The 23353-nt window shown below is 34.0% G+C and overlaps 1 protein-coding gene across 1 annotated transcript in view; it reads right to left on the reverse strand.

The window, feature by feature from the left end:
* The window catches only part of LOC136833754 (voltage-dependent calcium channel type A subunit alpha-1-like), a 1031224-nt gene that overhangs the window by 159412 nt on the left and 848459 nt on the right, over positions 1 to 23353 (reverse strand). The window contains 4 exon segments of the mRNA XM_067095975.1: positions 2453 to 2565; positions 11140 to 11329; positions 13346 to 13468; positions 19012 to 19122. Of these exon segments, the coding sequence (XP_066952076.1) occupies positions 2453 to 2565; positions 11140 to 11329; positions 13346 to 13468; positions 19012 to 19122 (537 nt within the window).

The raw sequence follows: 23353 nt of genomic DNA on the forward strand, positions 1-23353 counted from the left end.
CCTAATACAGTACACTGATTTCAGTATGTATCATTGCAATCACAACCAATATTACTCCCAAAGCATTTCCTTTTTAATGATACCTAAAATATTATATATGATATTGTCTAAACAGATTTAAAATTTGTTCCAAATAAGCAAAATATTTTTTTAATGGTAGCATTTCACAAATCTGCTAAATAATCAGCTTTTCCAAAATCTAGTGCCAAGTTTTTGGGCTTTTGCTGTACTTTCAAAGACCAGGCATAAACGTAAGAAAAAAAAATGCCTGCTCATAAAGTGACAGTAATATATCAGCGTCCAATGATGTAATTATACATGAGATGAGAATTAAACGTCACCTGGTGACAAGAATAACTTGAATCTACACAGGTCGGAAGATTATGATAAAACTAAAAAAAAAAACGATAATATTGAAATGGAAGTTAATTGTAATGTACTGGATGAATGTGACTAGATGGATAGCTAATGAATTGATCTAATTCACTTACTTAATTTTGTTTCATTTCATTTGCCAGTCACCTAAATAGTCTTAATGGGAGAGTTTTGAAGGAAAATTATATCCTTAGTGTGTAACTGATACTATAAAATGGCTTGGAGTGCTCTTAACTCTTCTTGAAAAAATTTTGCATGAGGGGAAAAACTTCCAAGGAAGTCACTGTCAAAGAGATCAAACAAAATTTCTGTGACATGCTCATGTGCATTTAGTATCAACAAAGTTACTGAAACGAAATGCTGAACTTTTCCCTTACAGAAAAATATTTGCAGTCATCTCTGACTACATAAACTCTTCAAGATTGAACAAAATTCAAAATATGCAGCCACTGATAACACAACACTTAGGGTTGTAACTATGTCTATAACAAACAATACCTCCATAACGACGTGAATACATTGTTGTGGTTTTACAGTGAAACATGGTTAACCTCCATACTTACAAAAAGGCAAAGGCTATCAGAGCGCATAAAACCACGAGCGCATCTAAGACATTCCATAGGTCTCTAAAATAAGATCCTGGGTGTAACATCACTCCTAAATCAACAACCTGAAAGTTGGGAGGATTGACAAATGTAGTGAAGTGAGCTCAATCATTCACCAATCCTCAAGCACAATGAAGTTCCAAATTATATATTAGTAACAGTTTGTATGCTCCTGCAAAAAGGATACCAGTAATTATGCAATACTAAGATAAGCATTGATAATGAAAAGCATGAGGAACTCTTCTCCATTGCTGAAAAAGCAAGTAAAGATAAAAAAGTGCACTACCACGGAAAAAATGGAACAATGCAAAAAAAAAAAAAACCTTTGAAGTGTTAGAGACAAAGCTTAAAGGTAACACTAAATCCTGTAGAGACAGCTAACATGGTGAGACATAACCATAAAACTGTGACACTATAATGAACAAAATCATTTACATATGATTACATTTATCAATGGTAAAATGCAGTGGGTGAAAAGAGCCAATGCTAAGCATCACTTCGATACTTCTTATTTGGTGACTGTTTGACACATGCAACTGAAATCAGTGAGTGGTGAAAGTGAAATCTTTTCTGTACATATATTCCATGTTGAATACTCAACATACTAGGTTATTACTGAGAGCTTCAAAATTCGGTATTTTATTGCCATGGGTATTGTAAGTTGAATTGAAAAGAAAAGTATTTATCGAAAATGTGGACAAATTTCCTTTTTATGCTCTAAAGGACATAACAAAAATTCTCTTACACTAAAGGGGTATCTATCCTTCCACATATTTCAATATCAAGGAGATGGGAGAGACAGCATTCAACCATATAATACAGTACAGCAAAGGGTGCGCTATAGGCCCTCATTTCCAAACACCATTTGAAGTTTCTTTTTCATCTTTCATTTTTCCTGAATCAGCATCTATCTGAATCTTCAAATGATGTCAAGAAAACATGCCTCATTACTTTTAACATCAAATTAAAACAAAAAATGTAGTAACTTACTAAAACATTGACTGCCACACAAATACAACACTGAATAGTGGGTATTAAAAGGTTTAGTTATAAGGTAACACTGGCCCAAGGAATAATGCTAGATGCACAACCCACATAACACAACGTCGGGCACAGCTTGTCATACAGACAAACACTTTCTGCTGCAGAATTTTGCACTCACGTCTAAAGCTACCCAATGGGAAGTATTCCAATTCTGTATACTGTAATCCGTCAGGATGCGGTTCAATATCAATGTAACTGTTGAATGCATGATTCAGGCAGATACTGAGATATCTTTTGGTGGGTCCAAATAGGACCATCTCCGTACCACACTTCCCCAGCTTACATTTTTAGTAATTCTGACAAAAACAGTTCACATAATGTTATACAATTTCACCTAAAAGTAACACATGAGAAAACCATGGACTTGAAAATTAAAAGAAAACTAAATTAGTAAGACAAAGAATAAAACTCGGTGCACATCTACTCACATCATATCAAAACAAAAGGAAACAGCAGCACATATGACAACCACGGAGTCCATTATGTTCCAAAAATCCCTGAGGTAGGATCCAGGGTGGAAAATCACCCCTAAATCTATAACCTGTGGACGGAGACGTTGGGTTGGTGAGAGGTGCAGTGATGAATTACAAATAAAAGTAACATGCACCGTGAAACCATTATGATACTCAATGTACATAAATCAAATACTTAACATATACAAATAACATCTGTGATTTCAATTGGTCACATACAGACATAAAATATATGAAAATTTACTTGTTGTTCGTCACAGCATTAAGGCAGTGCCCAAAACTAATACCACTGTCTAAAGCCCAAAGGTAATATTCAAGAAGTCTATTGTCCTAAGTGAACTACACATCGCAGAATCTATATAACGTGTGTATTTTGCCGCAGACATATTGATATTTGTAGCTTTTACAAATGTAATGATAAAAAGAATAAACTTGAGAATTGCATCATGAATGTTTGCAAGATTAAGAGTGTACTGCATCTACATTACAATTACGTGAACTCATTGTGTCCCATTCAATACTACAATGGATGCTACTGATGCATAAATAAATTGCACAAATTTAAATAAATATCATTACATTACATGTGCATACAGTAACTGGCTTTCGTTTGTTGAAAAGAAAACTCATTCAGAATACTTTCATGTCAATACTAATCATAGTGTAAAAAATTGTATGTGATATATCTTGAAATACCTTTAAAAATTACCCAACAACTGTTTTATTGTGCAAAAGATAATCTGAAAGCCTAGTATCGTAGATCTTCAAGAATCACAAAAAAGAGAATTATTTTAAACAATTTCAAGAAATTATATTTGTCACTTCTAGTAGTACTGAATATTCATTTAAATGCACAACAATATGTAAACCGAAAAAAATAAAACAAATAATCAACAATGATCCCATGATTTCATGGTGGGTGAATGACCCTCTAAACTTAACGAATACTAATGAGCATAATCCTGTATAAAAAAAGTAAACATCTTAAAATTTATTAAAAAATCTAAAGTTACAGTAGTTTTGTTAAGGTTTTTGAGTTAATTTTATAAAATACATTACGAAATTCTATTTGGTGTTTCTTTCCATAGTTTTTCTGTTTCCTGACTCTACGATTTGATTTATCCATCTTGATTCTCACTTAAAGTTCTGCCATTAAGACTTCCCAAAAATGAAAGTTTTTGTGCAGATTCTCCGGGCAAAAAGTCCTGTGACCCGTCAGCATATTGCCCTACTACTCTTACTTTGTTTGCAGCTAAAATCTTTAATTCTTTAACCAATAATCGTCTTTTAAAGCACTTAGATACTTGCTTTCTTTCCTTCTCTCTGATAATTAAAATGGGTTCTATAAATGAGATCAACTGGATATTTCCATCCAACCTTATTTTGAGAAATCTGCCACTTCTAGATCTCAGGCAGATACAATTTTGCACGTTACAAATTTGAGAATCTGTTTTTCAAAGACTTTCACTATTATATATTTCCCAAAGAACCTATTAATAATTCAACTTAAATCTGAAGTCATTGTAACTATTGTATTAAGAAAATATTATGCACAAACATTCACGTGCAACTACAGTTTATAATATTGAGAAGACCACTGTTCTTATCAGATCCATATAAGCGGGAGGAGTCTATACATGATTGTCAAAAGGTAGTTGATAGAAGAGGAGAAATATCATTATGATGCCCCCTTTGTTAACCATACCAAGATGAGTCAATGGATATGTTATGAGCTTTAGGGTAATTGACAATCAACAAAACATAAGAACAAACTGTTGACATACATGAATAAATGACAAAAACTATGCCATAATAGAAATCCTATGCTTTTCTAATATCAAAACAAATTATTTCATACAGACCATTAATTATACATGCTTGTATTTGTGTCCCAAACGTTCCCAAAACCCACAATTTTTTGTCTCTACGACAAAACCAAAAAGTTTCATTACCCATGTGCCCTCTGAACCCCTAGGTATGTATTAGCCAATCACTGACTTTTCTGGATACTGCAATGCAAAACAGAGAGAAATGAGGCCAAGGAGGAGGGGACTGTGCTCCGTTTATGGTTAGGATTTTTTCAAAGGAAAACGGTTTGAATTAAAAAGGTCAAATATACCTGAATTACTAGTTAGGTTGGAGGTCGGGATGTTGAATGGTACTATATGTCTGTATATCGGGGGACAAAAATATTAGAAAGACTACATGTTTCGATAGTGAAGATGAAAGTAGTCTGAAACATCTTCTCCCACATTTAACACGGCCTTCTGTGACTACCTTCATATATAAAGAGACAGTACAAAGGCACTGCCTGAAGTATCTTGTCATCCATAGATGAAGTACAAGTAACTCTAGCTGGACAAAGCAAGGAGTCCTGTTCCCCTTGCTGGTGACACAAGACAAGGAGGGCATGGTGGAGGCTGTTGTAAAAGGTTCCTGGCTACCTTTACTTTGCACCCTGTTATAAAGTAGGAGCAAACAACGATATGCTGGTGAGTATGATCTTCCCAGCCATTGTAAGAGCTTCATCATCTCCTCCAAGAAGTAAACACTGCTTCATCTACAGGATCATCTCTTCTTGTTGTAATGGAGGCTGTTAACTGCAATTCTACATGATCTTAACATTGCTGGAAAACCTGGTGAGCAGGCAAATGATGACTAAGTCCATTTTTAAAGAGCTTAAGAAACTTCTAAGGCAGGAGACCTCAGGTACTAGCTGTCACTATGGATAATCGCTCTGAAAACCATTCTTGCCTTGACTAAAGGGAGCTGTTATAATCATCCCCAAGCATCTGTGGTATCCCACAACCTACGAGGATGTGTCGTATCAAGAAATGTCAGAGATGAGAATGATCTGTTAGCTCTGCTAAGACTGTCAGCCAGCAAATGTGTTGATGGAAACAAACCTGCTAAATTCAAATACCTCTACTCTCTGAGGGAACTGACACACAGCAAGAAACCCCAGATCAAGTGCAACCCTATGCCAAAATGTACCCACAACCGTTCACTTGGTAATTACACTGTAAATTTTACACATGGAGCTCAAGAAGATGGTCACAACTTAGGGAGGATGACATATCTTCTCTGCTCCATATCTCAATACTGATGCTACAGCAGTAGTGCAACCAAACCTTGACTGGTCACATCCAAAACAACAAAAGTACTAAGCACATCTTTCAAGGATAAGACTAAGCAATCTCTAGAAAGTCATTTTTAATTTGCCTTATGGAGATCACACTGAGGCATTCATGACTCAAAACAGTTACATGAACCATTTATTCCAGAGGTACGAGGTGACTAAAATGGGATTGACATCACTTGGCTGGATTAGTTGAAATTCTGGAACACAGGTGACCACCTCTTGTTTTGTCAGGCAAAATGACTCTGCTTCTGTGCTGATGACAGCATTTATTTGTAAAGATTTCCTAAATTGTGCAGGGTCTCATTTGTCCTCATGATATTGATCCTAGGTGAAGGCAAAACCTGAAACAGAGAATCAGACTTGTCTCAATACTGTTGATAAGATGCTTTTACCACTGATAGTAGATGAGTACTGCATCATCACGGCACAAAAATACTCATCCTTGAAGTTCATGGATGTTAAAAATGTCCCATTCCCTGACTGCAGAAAAAGAATTGTCTAAACTCTCATCACCTTCAGACTATGGACAGGCGACTTCAGAAACCGAGCAAGCCATTCTGTATTTTATTGAGTGTTCCTGTGAACCACAGATATATCCCAACCTACTGAGATGATGTCTAGAATTCCAGGTGACAAGTCCTTGCTAACAGAAGAACCATCTATCAAAGACTACAGTTCTCACTTCCTCTGAGCTCTCTACCAAGGGGTTTCAGTGTCACCTGGCCCCACTTCTTGAGTGAAAAATATGATTGCTAAAACCCAGCTGTAATCGACTTGGTGGGTGCAGAAGAATAAGAAATCCTGGAAGAAATGCCTGTTGATTTTTGACGTTTAGACCAAGGCAAAAGAGACAGAGTTGGCTCATAGGCTCTTCTGCTGTGCATGTAATAAAAGATATAGGATGATGACAAACTGTCTTATGAAGAACATAGTTATTATTGGTGTAAATGAGGGATCTGCTCAAATACTGGAAATAAATGAGTGGCAACTTAAAAAGCAAAATAACAGTAACCAGCACCTGCTCTTGACATTCGGGCACAGTGGAGGAAATGGAAAATCTTCCAAAGTGTGGGCATGGTGGAGGGCATGGGACCCTTCAAAGTGCCTATCTCAATCTTAGTAAAAAAGGTTGGGAATTACAAGAAATAGGTAGTGGGTTCAACACCAATATTTTTATTGCTGACAAGTGATGACAAGCCTGCCTGGAACAGTATTGGATTTCACAAAAGGCTGCATGACTTAGTCCCATAGCAAAAAAAAGTGATGGGTGGACATGGGATGGTTATACAGAAGGCTTACATCACTGATAAGTCGAGGATAGTAGAAGAAAGCACCCTTGGTGGGGTTATTTATACTAAATTCACTTGTAACTTCAGCAACATGAGATTCCTCCAGGGATTCGAGGCTACTACAAATCACAACACCTTTCCCTACCAAGGACATTAAAAAAAGAAACTACATTCTGGTGGGAGGGAGTCTTTAGGATAGCGTAACTTGAAACTCTTGGAAAAATGGAGCCTTTGTCAAAGACAGCTGGCAAACAGGTAGTTTCCCCAAGACAAAATTAATGACTGAGAAAGATGGAAATATCAGTGTCTTGTTTTCAAATGGGAGAGACCATCCAAGAAATAGGGACAGAGGCATAGCCACTGTTCTGCTAATCACTTGCTTCTCCTAGGTCGGTGGCCTGCAGTAACTAACTGATTCTTGAGGCTGGCTGTTGCTGCTTAACTTGTTCTGGTATGCCCTGTAGACTGAAGACAACACTTGTTTTTCTCTTGTTGTCCCCTTGGACCTATTATTTTAGATGAATGGGATGTTACTGTATACTGCACCTTGACTATATCACTAAAATGCACAGTAATCAATAAAAATAAGGTAAATACACACAAAAAAAATCACTGAATATAAGAAAACAAAATAAGGAAGCAAAACATGGCATACTTACTCTTTGATGAATTACTCAAAACAAAAGGAAAAGAAGAAGGAGTAAAGCAAACAGGACAGCACTCACATTATATGCAATGAGTGAACTATGCACAAAAAGTGAAATTAAAAGCTTAGATGACACAAAACTGCAAAAGAGATTAATTTCAGAATACAAATATGGTCTTTCTTCACTGTAAGTTCCCGGGTGGGTCGCTGACTAACAACAGACAATGCTAGATGATGAAAAGTACCTAATAATTGTAGAATTCACTATCTTATCACTATAAAAAATCATTACACTGAAAGGAGTTGATTTCTAAATTAGAAAAAATTGAAAATAAAATGGCACGAATGCTGGAAAAGCAATACTGTGCAAAACACTGGAAAATGAAACCAGAGCTGTTAACAGGACTGAACAGCTATGAAAAGTGAGGCGATTGGCTAATATATACCTGATGGTCCAGATGGAGTGTGTTCAGGGGTGACAGACTACCTTCTTATGTCTAACAGACAAGATCATGAGAACATTCAGGATATGATTGCGGGCATATATGAATAATGTGATTCAACACATACATAACAACATAAAAGTCTTATTTAAATGATAAAACAGTATATCACAAACCCTATGAAAATGAGATTTTATTAATGTTAATATAATACTGATGTATGATATGACTGGGATATACTATATAAAAGTTATGGCAAACATAAAATCCATTCTTAAAAGGCCTTGATTAAAGTATTAGAATAAATCTGAGAAGGGTAGAGTCTAAAAAAAATTTACAAATGACAGGAGAGGCAAAAAATGACAGAGATGTTTACTTTACAATACAGAAAAGTGGAAAATGCACCATCAACATTCCCATCACTAGAGAAAAGTGTTTCTTAACATACAAGCCTGTGTTTTACCTAAGCCTATATTCTGATGAATGTCATGAAATTGGAAATTTTATTCTAATTAATGTCATGAAATTGGAAATTTACTTCAAGAAAGTACAGTATGCATACAATGAAAATCTTTTGACAATTAGATACTATATCTTGATTGTCATCAAGATGTTGATGTGTTAAAGAGCTTAAGTAAATCTAATGCTGGGAGTTGCGCACATCATTTCAAACTGCTTTTCATGGCAGTAGCTCTTCTCATAAGACTTCCATCATGCAGACTTCTTGCTGGTTGTTAATCATGGCTGCTGGCCAGTTGAGTCAAGTCATTAAAGGGGCATCAGTTCACTGCACTGCTGCTTTTGGATATTTGATTCTGAGGAACCATAGAACCAAGATCATCAAGGAGAACTTGATGATGAGTCCCAGTGAAATGATGATGATTGCCAGTGGCAAATAGTATATCAGAATTCCCAAAAGATGGTTTTGATCTCTAAAACTCATCATGTTTATTATCTGTCAGATGTTACAGAATAATAAATTTGATAACAATAAATCAAAACAGATCAAAACCATTTTATACAGCAGACTGCCAAACTGAAGTGATTCTATTCCATCTTTGAATTGTTCACATGAGCTTACCCCATTAATATCTAATGAATAACCTACATGACCCAATCTCTTTATAGGAGAATGCAGCCTAACCCTAAAAGTTAAACAATTTTCATGTGTATGTCCAAACCACACCAACGTGAATATCAGATTTTGAAAGCAAATCTATTAAGAAATTTTATTTCCTCAATATTTGTAACTTATCCAATTATCAAATTATAAATAAAATTATATTCATAAAATCATTTTAAATTTTATGACTTTTGAGTCAAGTGTTTTTACTTGGTAGTCTGGTTAAACTACCCAATAATAAAAATAATCTATTTAGAGAAAAAGCAGCCCTTGAAGTCTTTTTGAAGTCACTGTCACTAACCAATTCTTTAAATATCAAGTGAAACCAGAAACCTCATGCAAAAACTCTAAATTCCTGGGCTATGAATTTTAAAACTAAATGAAGTAAACTCTATTCTTGAGGTTCATGAAGATTAAGAGATACCAGTATGTGATGTACTATAAAAGTCAGCTCTTAGGTTTGCATCCTAAGTATAAGGTGAAACAATTTGAAGATGCTAAAGTACCCCAGTCTCCTTTAAAACTTTTGCAATAAAAAAGCTATTGGTGAACTGAGAAGACTTTAAAAACATCACTGTTAACATTCCTTTTGTGTTACTTGAAAGAAATGTTCAAGATAGGTAGGAAAGGTGGCAGAAAATATATTTAACTGATCAAGTACAGTATACTACTGTTGGAAGGAATAAGATATTTACGAGCTACTGTTCCTTAAGGGATGTCCATTTGGAAATATGCTGGCTGAAATACGAAAACCTAATTCCTTCTCTCTGAGTTCATCTCTGACACTAAGATGACTGACCAGACTCACCATCACTTCTTGATACTTAGATGTGTCCAAGGGACTGGAGAAGGTCCTTTATCAGAGAATAATGGGGTATTTTAAGGTGAACCTAGTAGATTTTGCGCTCATGGTTCTTGTTAGTAGAGAAATTTCTTCCAAGAAAGTTTGTGGTGGAGCCTTCCTGATGACAATAGACTATTTTGCCATTAACGTTAATAAGCCTAATGACAAGAGCTTTTGAAATGGCTCTGACCATAGAACTCTAAGATTCAGTCAGAGTGCAGTAGGAAGGTTATATTACAAATGAGGTAGTGGCAGAAATAAATGGTGTCCAGCCAGCATGTGAAAAAATAGGCTGAGATTGTAAAAACTTAGATAGCTTGGACATGTGACAAGATGGGAAGAGGAGCAAATACTTAGAAAAGCACCAAATGTATAAGTAATAGACTCTGACTATGGGAAGACTCAAGAACTCATGGAAAAGGGTCCCAATGAAGACTTAAGCCAGAAAAAACTGTACAAGAGAAAAGAGAGTGAAGAGAATTCATTTAAGGCCTAACCCTATATGAGGAAAAGGTGACGTAACAGTACTAATGATGATGATGAAGATGAGAGATGATAGAAACATGTATAACATCTGTGTTTCTTGTACCAGCGTCTTGACATCAGAATTTACATACGACATAAAAGGATGTTACCCACTTTATTTTAGTGTATGGTTACCTTCAAACTGAGAAGCAGAAGGTACTTGTATGGTTTTAAGATCAGCTGTACATTCAAATAAATACAATTTCAGTATATTAAGAACAAGTGAAGATAAAAATTTATGAGGCAAGTCAATTAATTTGGCAAATTATAGTAATTTTAGTTATGAAACACATTTTCTTCTTTAAGAAATAAAAAACTTGATTAAACTGAACAGATTTGAATCTATCCGATCATATATGGAGCCTAAAAGCTAAAATGATTAAAAACAATAAAAATGAATGTAACTGAGTAAACATCAAAATACTTACCCCAGTATTAAAATTCTGCATTAAATTTTAGCACAATTATAAAAGCACCTTCCTTCCTCTTATAAAACTACAAAAGACAATCAAAATATATACTGTTATCATTCAGAAAACTAACACCTTTCTGCAAACCTTGTATACCTTTTCAAGGTCATGTGCTATAACATTACATCGAGTATAAAAACAGTACAGTGGTAGTACTTACTTTAAGAATCATTTCTATGGCAAAAACTCCAGTGAAGGCATAATCGAAGTAGTTGAGAATCTGATTAAAGTGAGAATCCTCTTCAACAGGATTTTCTGAGGCCAAGGCAATACTAGATAAAGTGATGACAACCATGATGAACCCATCAAAGTAGCGAAGATTCACTACCCAATGTGCTGCTCTCCTGATTCTGGAAAAATCAAACAGAAAATTAAAGTATTCATTTTCAAAGATGACTACCGAATATTAGATAAATTTCAAGATTTCAGCAAGAACATAATTCTGACAATCTTATTTAAAAATATCTGAACAGAATAAAATAAAAATATTTAGATAAAAAATACTGTATATCAACCACACAATATCATAGGTGATCATATGAAGAGTAACATTTTGGTATACTAGTATATATAAATGTAGCCAACTCATCATTGGCATGATTTGTTACTATTGATTTTATAAAATCCTACAGCCAATCAAAAGAGAAATGCTAATAAATGATGTGTCAACTGATAATGAAGGCTGAAGAATATAACACTTCATCTGAAAGTGCTAAATTTCTAGCTTTTATTATATTTCATTTCATTTTCAAATCTACTGGAAAAAGGCTGTGATTCATTCACTTGGAAGACAACCCTTCTCAGTCTATGTGGACATCTGGATTCTAATACTGTTACCTAATAAACAAATTTTGGTTCTTTATCAAGATAATTCTTAGATGGTTATTTCAATGTCATTTATCATCTCCAATGTTTTCCCATATATTTCTAGTCATAAAGTCCTTGTGTGTTAACAAGTCAACAAGCTCACTGCACACAAAAACATGATTTTTGACGATATCTGGGGGACTCAACATCCCTTTTCAATGACTCTTAATCCATGCACCTACCTTTCTCCATAGAAACATTATTTAGTTCAGAACGGGCCAAAAAAGGGTGTTCATTCCACTCCTTCATCAAAATCTTCAAAATTTTAACCACCTTATGATTCCTTTCAAATTCTGAGATTCCTTTTTCTATGTATTATCAGCATGGAAAATCTTATAAAAATACTCATTAACGATCGTTCTCAGTTATTTTCCAAAGGAGTCCTCAAGGAATCTTTTGTCTTCACTTTCGACACCTTTCAAACATCTGACAGTCAGGCATAAGGATACATTAGGATCCTATTTACAACTTTACTCCTCTTTGGTTAAACTCATTTTCGAGATAAAGGCACTTTCTTCATATTCTTATCTCTTGATCTTCAGCACATAGATGGATGCATGTATTGATGTGATCCTCTTAGACACAAATTCATTCTCTCTTCACTGTGCATTTAATTTTTTCGATCTACTCAACCACAATGAAGTTCAACTTATCTCCTCGATCGACATTCTGGAATTCAAATTCCTAATCCACTTTGGGAAAAATAAGTACTTCATTTTGATATAAGTTTTCTTCATTCTAGATACTACGTAAGTCTTTGTACTGGTTTCCTCCATTACCGTTAAGATTAGTGATCTCCTATTTTGGGACAATGTATCATTTGTATCTGTTCCCAGCAAAAATGACTTAAAAGCAATTTGTCTAATTACTGACCATGTCCTGAACTGTTCTCTAAAAGCTCCCTCTACTGTAAGACAGAACAGAATAGAATAGAACAGAATATAGAATTTAGGCCAAAGGCCTAGCGCTTGTGACCTATGAGGTCATTCAGCGCTGAAATAGAAATTGACAGTAAAAAGGTTTGAAAAGTGTAACATTAACAAAGCTCATATAACTCATTATTCTTGCCTCTACCTTCACTGTCTCCCTAACTGTTCTACACCAAACCAAATTTGCTAGACCACAAACTATATTTCCCTCTAAATTTCTTTTGAAATAGTTATCATATTTTGATGATTTCCTCACTGTTTAAATTTTACGTTCATATTGGCATCCATGGGTTTATTTGCTTTGTATCTGTCTAATGCATTATTTTTTCTCTATTAAGCAGAGTCCAGTTATATTGCTCTTGTTATGATTCTTTACTACAGTTTTCTGGTACACTCTTATGGAATAGCTAGTCTGTGTGTGCATGCGCACGAGCGTGCAGTTGTGTGTGCGTCTGCTTTCTTTGAGAGAGAGAGAGAGAGAGAGAGAGAGAGAGAGAGAGAGAGAGAGAGAGAGAGAGAGAGAGAGAGAGTAATTTTGTATCAACGATATACATGAATGCAACTACTTACGGATTTGTGGGTGAAAGTATGAACATGGATGAATATGGCAGAATAGGCTTTGGACCTCCCATGTCTTCTTCGTCTTCATTTTCTGCTTCATCATCTTTGTCTTTTCCTCCCTCGCGTTTATTGCTGGAAAATACTCGATCATTAGTGACCTGGTTAAAATCGCGTTCAAATCAAACTTGTTCCTCTCAAAAGATTCATCCTAACATTGAATAAAAGGGGTCATGATGATATTTCAGACTGTATTTTGACAAGTTTAAAGATACAAATAATTCATAAAAAATGGATGCACAAGCACAGGCAAAATACATGCAGCATCTCCATTCTTTCATAGCTAAATTAAGTAATAAACACCTGAATCTAAAGTCTTGAGGATTCAAAGTCTGTTTTAAAATATTGTGGTATCCATGGTAACATAAAACATAGACATACGAATAAATACAATATTAGTTGATGGATTTTGGAATATGATTCTGTTTTCATTCCACCTAGTTTGTTTTCATTCACGTTGTTTCACATTTTACATCTCGACAGATTTATTCATGTAGTTTGTATGCACACCCAAAACACGCCCAAAAAGAACACACACACACGTCATTATGCATACGTAATTCTGATGAGTTAGTATATTTGTTGAAAAACATTCATACCAAACTCATACTGCGAGAAGATTATGATATCTGAAGTAATAACTAATGAATCTTTTATACTTTAGAAAAATACAACATAAAACAAAAAAAGTTAAGATACTTCTGAAAAAAATGCGTATCAAACTGATCCCTGATCTTGTATTTACTTAATACTGAGATAAAATGCAGAACGTTACTACAAGAGTTCAACTTTTTTTTTTCACGGATTCAGTCACTTTTGTTTGTATCAAAACAGGACTCCATTATGAAATCTTTGGAAGATGAATAACAAGGAAAAGAAATTTTCCCGTAAAACACAACAGATTTCATTGCAACAGACAGAAAATCACTAATATTTTGAGTGAAAAGCAGCTATACTGTACTTATAAAATGTTTGTGAATTCATAAACGTGCTGTTTCGGCACTTCTGGAATAAAATCATTGTAACAGAGAAGGGCCCATAGCCCTTCTTAACACTGAGAACAATTGAGTAACGAACAGCACTTCAGTACACAGAGGAATATTACTTCTATCTTAGAGCATCTTTCACTCCTTTTTGATTTTCTTTACTGCATATTTGAAAATACATCCAGCTTATACATGGAGAAAGTTTGACAATAGTGTTTTAATACTTTACAGACCTTTAAACCTGTAATGCTACCGGCACAGTTTTATGAGATTATAAAACCTAGACATGAAATGATTAATGTCATAAAGATGCCACAACAATTAATCAAAATGATGAAGTTATTTGTAAAGAAAATTCTTGCCAGAAGAAACCCACATATTTATTCTCTAACTATATCTCACCATATAGTCATTTTTTTAAAAATTAAAAGCTCATTTTAAGAGACAAAAATTGCAGCAAGAATAGAAAACCTCATAATTTCATGATAAATTATTGTGGTAAAAGACAAGATAAATATACGAAGTCCCAGTCTAGTACTACCTTGAAAAGGCAGTGTTTATATAAATAGCAATAATAAAAATCAACTTCAAAAATAGTAAAATATGTGAGAAGTCCAGAGGTAACAATCATTATAATAAAATACTGACAGCTCAACAAAATGTACAACTGGATCATCAATAATTAACAAACAAGAGAAAGGGAAAACAGGAAAAAGAGCAGAGTACAATCACATACATTTGAGAAGCAGAGCAATGTCAGTTAATCAGAAACATATTTTTGTATACATCGCATAGGTTTTGCATGCTATGTTACATAAGCATGTCGAAGTTTTGACTGCATAAAACCAAAGTTTTATACATACTTTCAACAATTGTAATGATTTAGTTAACAAGCAGCCCTTGCTATTCAGAAGTTCACAAAGCTCATTAGCTTCCAGTGGTGTAACAAATCCACTTCATGACAACATAGGTAGAAACTACCGTATAATTATTAAGTTGAAAATGCTTTGTCCTTATCAGGAGTCGGACTGATATAAGTACTGTACGCTCCTTTTTTAAAAATACTGAGACGATTTAAAAAATTTCATAAAATCGTACATTTACAAATGCTGAACAAACAAAGAAAGACGAAACTGACTTTCTCGATGATTTTTAAATCATGTATGGAGATTATAAAAACAAACAGAACTGTGAGACTGCCATTGTTTTCATTTCCCAGTATCGTAAATAAGGAAAATTTGATTCTCGTTAGTCTCATACACCATTTAAGGGACATTCCTCCCACTGTGGGGTCGACGTCCCTTCACCACGTACATGTCTGCTTTGACACTCAGTGCATTTACATCTCAAGCCACTGGAACTTCCTAGTTCAATACTGTCCAGGTATTACTGCCATTAGCAATTGATTAATATATATAATTTATTAATATATATATATATATATAATATATATATATATACATATGCATATATACATACATACATACATACATACATACATACATACATACATACATACATACATACATACATATATATATATATATATATATATATATATAATATATATATATATATATATATATATATATATATATATATATGTATAGATATATGAAACATACATAGACAGGAAACATATATATAGATACTGATAAAGAATTTGTACCAACCTGAATCTATATATAGATAATTATACAGTTCCTATAATTATTATATAAGTATTTTTTGTGATATAAAAGAATTTATAAAAAACAAATTGAACTGTGATAACGGCATTTTTGAGATTGAAAAAAACAAATTCTGCATCAATATCTTTATTTCACAATTATTTCACTGGAAATGTTCACCCCCAACAAATATTCTACCATGTCATTTGTTTGTCTTACTTTTTATCATAAACGATATTCATACAAAAGTATACAGGACAATTATATTTCAGAATTCCAAGAAAAGCTTAATTTTGTATAAATATTAACTTGCTTCTTTAGGGAAAGTATTTACATACAAATTTCATATCTGAATGGGGAATCCTGTAAGTAATGGTGCCTAATCAAGCCATGAGGCCATGCCCAATGGCCTGCCACAGTCAGTATATGAAATATTTCACTGTAAGTGACAATATATCACTAAGAGCAGCATGATCTGTACATCAATGTTTCCCTCAAAGAACAACAGGAAATACAATCGACCATGAAAAGGACCAGAGGGACACCAACATCATCAAACACAAGTTTTCACGTCATGAAAGTATCTACATTTTTTTTTATTATTATCTTTAATGGTTTTGTAAGATGGGTTTAACCCAGTAAAGGCTTAGATGAAAGCTTACTATCCCAAAGTATTCATGGCGATTAGAAAAAAAGGTGAGGATTACCTCAGTAATATTTCAAAGAAGATTAGTGCAAGAAAAGAGAGTACAGTATCACCATATTGACAAAAGGAGAATTTTCAAAGGGAACATGTTAGGCATTACCAAGTTTCTTTGAATAGGAATTCTTTGTACTCATTTCTCATTAAACTCTGATAAGAGCTTTTCACGTACAGAAACATCTTTGGATATTTTTTTAGCCATTCAAAAAGAAACAATGGGTGAGTATAAACACTAACTCACTGCTCCAAATTATTGCTCTGGTCTAAGTTTCACTGATTTTACAGTAAGAGAGATCATTTTCTAATTATTGCACACTTGATACAAGGCTACTATTCCACAATCATTAAGATCTGAGACACGGGAAGTGATCTCTTTTTTGCAAAGCATATAGGATCTCATTCAAGAGATGAGTTTTAGAATCTCTGAATGGAGCTCTCAATGAACATAAAACTGTTGTGAGTTTATTCCACGTCCAAAAAACCATGGAATACCTGATAAATTCATGAATTCTTGCTGAGATATAAGACCGACAGCCCACCTGCCATAAATCTAGAAAAGAAACAAAGCCTCTCCAAGGTAGATGAGAGAGAGAAAACTAACTAATGCCCATTCTTTAAATTCTAACACATCTTTAAAATTCTTAGGACTTGAAACAAGGGAGAGGAATAAAATCCCTTCCGACAGACCATAAGCAGCTATTTGCTGACTGATCTCAACGTGGCCTTACGAATTGGTAGTTTCCTGGAAGCCAAACAAAATTTCCAGGTAGTTGCTCACAGCTATAGATGTTTTGGGACTGGAGAATAAAGCATGATGTGAACAGGATCTGATGTGTCAACAAAAGTTTCTGCATCACAAGCCATTTCAGTTCTACCTCAAGATGCTTATAGTATTCTTTCTCTACTTGGCAAACAGATAATATTCAGATTCTTTACTGAATTATGCTTAGAAATTTTCCTATTTTTGCTTTTTCGCTTTCTTTCGCTGCATAGGTGAAGCTTGGTGAACACAGTAATGATCTTTTTGATTGTATCTATATGTGAAAACATTATCAATGATAGTAATTATTGTTAATAATAACAATGCAAGGCTTGAAATAAGGGTTACTGTATATGTGATGCAGTGCACAGCTAAAGACAACATAATTGGTATGAGAATTTATGATCTCCATATTCACTATAGCCACTGGCTTCTAAGAATAAGGATGAGGGATGGAGTAAAAGAACTCAATGTCTAAATACTTGAACAAACTTTTGTAAGCCTGAGGCTATATGAAAACAAGCAGTAACCTCAGAAAAATAGGCAGATAACATAGCACCCTTACAGATGCTTAGCTGAAATACGTAAAAGTGGTCCAAGCAAACACTTGGTATAAAAATGGTCACGTGCAGTAATACCACTGGGCAACTGTGGATCATGAACGATTAATACGAGGTAGAATAAAACTGTTAACGATACTCTTCGAAACTCTTAGCTCGTCTGAACAAATGTCACAAACAAAGCTAGTACCTACCATTTCTATTGGTAAAAGAAATCTCCTTTAATAAAGAAGTATTTGAGTGCAAAGGCACAGCTTATATTTCTACTCTCTAAAGCAGCTCACTAACAACCAATGCCTTTCCCAGAGATTTCTGTCTTCACACCTATGAAGAGGCAGTCACATGACTGTTACTTACGATATGGGATCTGGATGTAAATATTATCCCATTAAAGGTTTGCATATGAAAGTGTCGAAACAAGACAAAAGAGATACATGCATATTTATCTATATATACTGCATATACATACATATAATTATAAGCTGTCTGGAAATACGGTAGATAAATAATGAATTTATGGGTGCATATACATTATGCACATTCGAATAACTGAAAGGATAAAAAGAAGCTTACATCATTTATAAAATATTAAAACTAATCATAACTAATTTTCGATCTGTCTGAAACTGCAAATATCACCACATTATCATGGATGTGGTTCACATTCCTGGATATTTCTACGCACGCCAGTATTGCATTGGGAGCTACAATAATAAAGAAGTGAGTAATGTATGTGAATACATACTGTATGTATGTATGTATGTAAAATATAATACATACTATATATGTATGTATATATATATATATATATATATATATATAATATGAATGTTAGAAAAACAACAAATCTCAGGTCGCACTGTCTACAAGACGCCTGACCAAATATTGAAAAAAAAAAATTGATAAACAAAGAGGTACTGTACGTATTTCTGCATTAACCTTTCACTTTCTTTTGATTCACTCTTTTTTTCGTCTTTACTTTCTTCCTTTGTGTCTGTCTTCTTTTCTTCTTTCTTGTCATTTTTATCTGCTTCAGCAGCTTTCTTATCACTGTCAGCATTGCAAAGGCAAAATCACATACATTTTTAATAAAATACTTCCCGTAATACATCTCTCTTGAAAAAAAAATAGAGGAAAATATTTGTATTTATTAAACCTAAAATTCTGAGGACTGAAATACATGTTGCCGAAAAGGTTTAAAGAAACATATCTTTTCATCTACATAATACATCGTTGCACAAAAATGTGCATGATGTATACATCAAAATTTACAAGCAAATTAACATACATGTACTGTATAAATACACATATATATATATATATATATATATATATATATATATATATATATATATATATATATATATATATATATATATATATATATATATATATATATATAAAGGCAAATGCCACGAAGGAAAAAAAGAAACAATGGAGTGGTTGTTAGGCCTTTTGACACAACGGTCCTTTACTAGTGTCAAAAGGCCTTGCAACCACTCCGTTGTTTCTGTTTTCCATTGTATTATTTGCCTTTATTTATACATTCATCCCGTTCCATATATTCATGAATCAGTTATACATATTATACATATAATGTATATATATATATATATATATATATATATATATATATATATAAATATATATATATATAGTATATAATCTATTGCTCACTTTCATAAGTATAGGGAAAAACAATTATCATGTAATGAATGCTTATATTCTCAAGACAGTATTCCGATATTTCTGGATAGAATTTCAAATGAAATCCTTAAAAAGACCAAATAGGAATGTAACAGATAATTCCTTTTTCACATGCTGCTGACTTCAAACCTGTGTCCAAGAGAGAAATGTCAAGTAAGGTTCAGGGTGATGTCAACCATTTTGACCTCCATACTACCACGAAATTAAGGGCCTTTCATTTAAGATGTGTGTGCATTTGTTTTCCCAACGAGGAGAAGTCAAAGATCGGGAGGGGAAGGAATCCACTTTTGCAGAAAACTTTCACATACCCTCTACAACGGCAGGAAATCGATTCCCTTCATACTCTTCACTCCTAACCTCTACAACCTCTCGCGCTTCTTACCTTCCCAACTCCCCTTTATCGCGTCCTGCCATCACTGATTGCATTTGCCCTTGAAACATCTACATCTATAATTCTTACACGTTCACACTAACATTCTGTACTTCAGCTTCATGACTTGTTTTGCTTTGTCACACTTTCTTTCTTTTACCATTCTTTTAAAATTCTTTCCAGCTTTTCCTTGATATAAAAGTAAAACAAAATAATAATCCTTATATATATTTTGATAATTATGAAGTGTATTACCGAACTTTTACATACTTCAGTATTTTAGTAATAACTCACTTATTCCAACACTTTACTTTTGGTACAAAAAGACTATTATTGATTTTTGGTTATAAACCGTCTATAAAATGAAATTTGAAAAGAAAAGAAATGATACTGGAATTCAAGTGGTCGAGACTGACAGAGCGAGCATTTTCACTTCCTACCTGCAGTACCTAAATAATCATCTTAAAATTGATATGAAACTTGATTTAAGAACAGTTGCAACGGATGAATCCTCTGTGACAGTTGATTATATGAAATTTTGGGAAAAATCTTTAAACTGAACCACAGAAAATGTTTGAAATATAATGACCATGTAAGTACTGCTTAAAGTGAAAAACATATTCTAAAAATTAAAACCATTGGTTGACTAAAGTCTGTATCTTTAGCGTTCTTAAGAACAGACAAGTTTAAGAATTTACATAAAGCAATAATAGTTTAGGGAGGACAAAGAATACCTATCAAGTGACGTAAACATCATCTCTTCTTTTTCCAGCCAGTTTATGCTTTGCTCTGTAGTAAGTTAATGCTATGTATCCAGGGCAGAATGACCAAGCCATAAGACATTGGTTCACTGGTTTGTATATAATGAAATACATCTTAATTAGTAATATTCACGTTGGTACAGAGATAAGAAACGATGCCTTATTTGAGTCGTGTTTAAACGACCTTTTGTTGAAAGACCCTCAACTTATCTGCCTAGAAGCACTCATCTGTTGAAATTTAATGCTCAAATGGCCTTTAGCAGTTAATGCTTGTGGACTGTGAAAATATTCCTTCTATGATATTTTAGGCAAACTATCACACAAGAAATACACATAAAACATACTACATACACTTAAACAAAAATATAACTTTCAAAATTACTAAGAATCATATGGAATTGACTAAAAGCCCTTTTGCAATACTGTTTTTCACAAAAAGAAAGACCTTTTCTTATTGGGACTTTGAACCTTCCACTAATGCATTTAACTACTTTCACGCTGATTTATCATACTCTATATAGCTAGAATACGGGGATTATATGTAAATAAGAAGACAGGAAGCATTTTTATAGCTAGAAAAATATATACACAACTATCTACAATTAAGACAAGAGATAATATGATCATGAACATTATTAAAGTACTGAGGAATAATCAACTTTACAGAAACCCCAACAAAAGAATCTCCAGTTCTAAAAAATAGTGAAAATCTTGTAGAACAGCAAATCGTTTCATGTTCCATAGATACATGCCTCAGACCCCAGCTAAATGTAGACAAACTAAATCCTTAAGAACTGCCGAAATTATTAAAACAAAGATTAAGACCTTACCAAACCAGGGAATCATAAGAAAATCACCATATACTTTTCCCATCCCTAAACTTTTGTTCTGTCCAGATGTTCATGCCAGTCTGGGGACTGATAGAAAACCCCTTAAATTTGAGGTCTTAATCTTCGAAGTTTATTAGTTGCTTTAGATTTGGTGTCCATGTGACTCACAAACCTCTTCAGTTTTACATAAAACAAGTAAAAAATGCGCCGAAGTTTCTTCTGCGCAATCAAGTTTTCTATACAGCATATAATGCTGTATGTAACTTTCAGCCGCAGCTCATGAAACTCAGCCACGGTCTGGTGGTGGCCTCAGCCACGGTCCATGAAATTCTTAGCCATGGCCCATGAAAGCAGCCACGGTCTGGTTGTGGCCTGTGTTGTTGTACTTATATCGGTGCCAGAAGTGCGATTATGGGTAACTTTAACTTTAAATAAAAATAAAAGCTACTGAGGCTAGAGGACTGCAATCTGGTATGCTTGATCATTGGAGGATGGATGATCAACATACCAATTTGCAGCCCTCTAGCCTTTATAGTTTTTAAGATTTGAGGGTGGACAGAAAAAGTACAGACAGACAGGACAAAGCCGTCACAATAGTTTTATTTTACAGAACAACTAAAAATGGCTATTCAGGAGTAAGACAACCGACTTCTAAGCTTTTCGTCATCATTAGGTTATAACTGAATGTCAAGAGCCATTGTTTACATAATTCATGGCTATGCCTGAGACTAAAAAGTGTCATATTCTATATATACAACGAATGTGCAACACCATCAAGGAATGTAGACATCTCTGAACTAGTAACAAAGTACTTATGGTTACTATTTTGAGGAAAATAGAATTGAAAACTTTGTTAGTAGTCCTGGTTTGAGTGAAATCTGTAGGTTTGAAGATGCCTACTCAGTCCCAAAGCATGATGATGTTTCTGACAATTCTCTTATGGGAAATACATAAGGGGCAAAATTAAAGTAGGTGGGTTTGCACGGTCTCATTCTCTACAGGTGATGTTAAGCTCTCTCACCAAGCACGAATGAATATCTATCTCCTCTTCCACATTTTCCCTAACCAGAAAGTATTTTTTTATCAGCCAGGAACAAAGGCCAGAAGTGCATGAACAAACTATTGTATAGGTTCTTTTATTCTCCTGAAACATGCTAATACAAGAAAAGAATCTCTCTTTGTTGGGTTCCTCTTGCTTTTAGATGCGAGAATAATGCGTTGTGGTTGAGAATGAGATAAAGTGGAAAAAATCTAGCACTTTGAGAAGTAATTCCCAAAATATTCCCTCTTTTAGTATATGAATAGGATTAAGTAAACTACTATAAGAATAGTGGCAGAATATAAAGACACCTTTGAGGAGATGAGATATTTGCACAAGAAGGCTTCTTACCTGATACAGGTATGATGGGTGTGATATTGTTATCCGTAGCTACCTAAAGGTATGAAACTTTTGGGTTGTGTTGGTAGAGAGAGGTGGAGGATATGTGAAGAGGGGAGGCTTGTGGAGCGGTATAAATGCTGCACATTTCATGAGCAGTGATGATTAATACAGCCTTAGTATAGGCATATATAAAGAGATGAATTGGTATGCTTATGTAAACATGGAACTTCCC

Source organism: Macrobrachium rosenbergii, chromosome 52 (assembly GCF_040412425.1).
Source record: "Macrobrachium rosenbergii isolate ZJJX-2024 chromosome 52, ASM4041242v1, whole genome shotgun sequence".
Taxonomy (NCBI): domain Eukaryota; kingdom Metazoa; phylum Arthropoda; class Malacostraca; order Decapoda; family Palaemonidae; genus Macrobrachium; species Macrobrachium rosenbergii.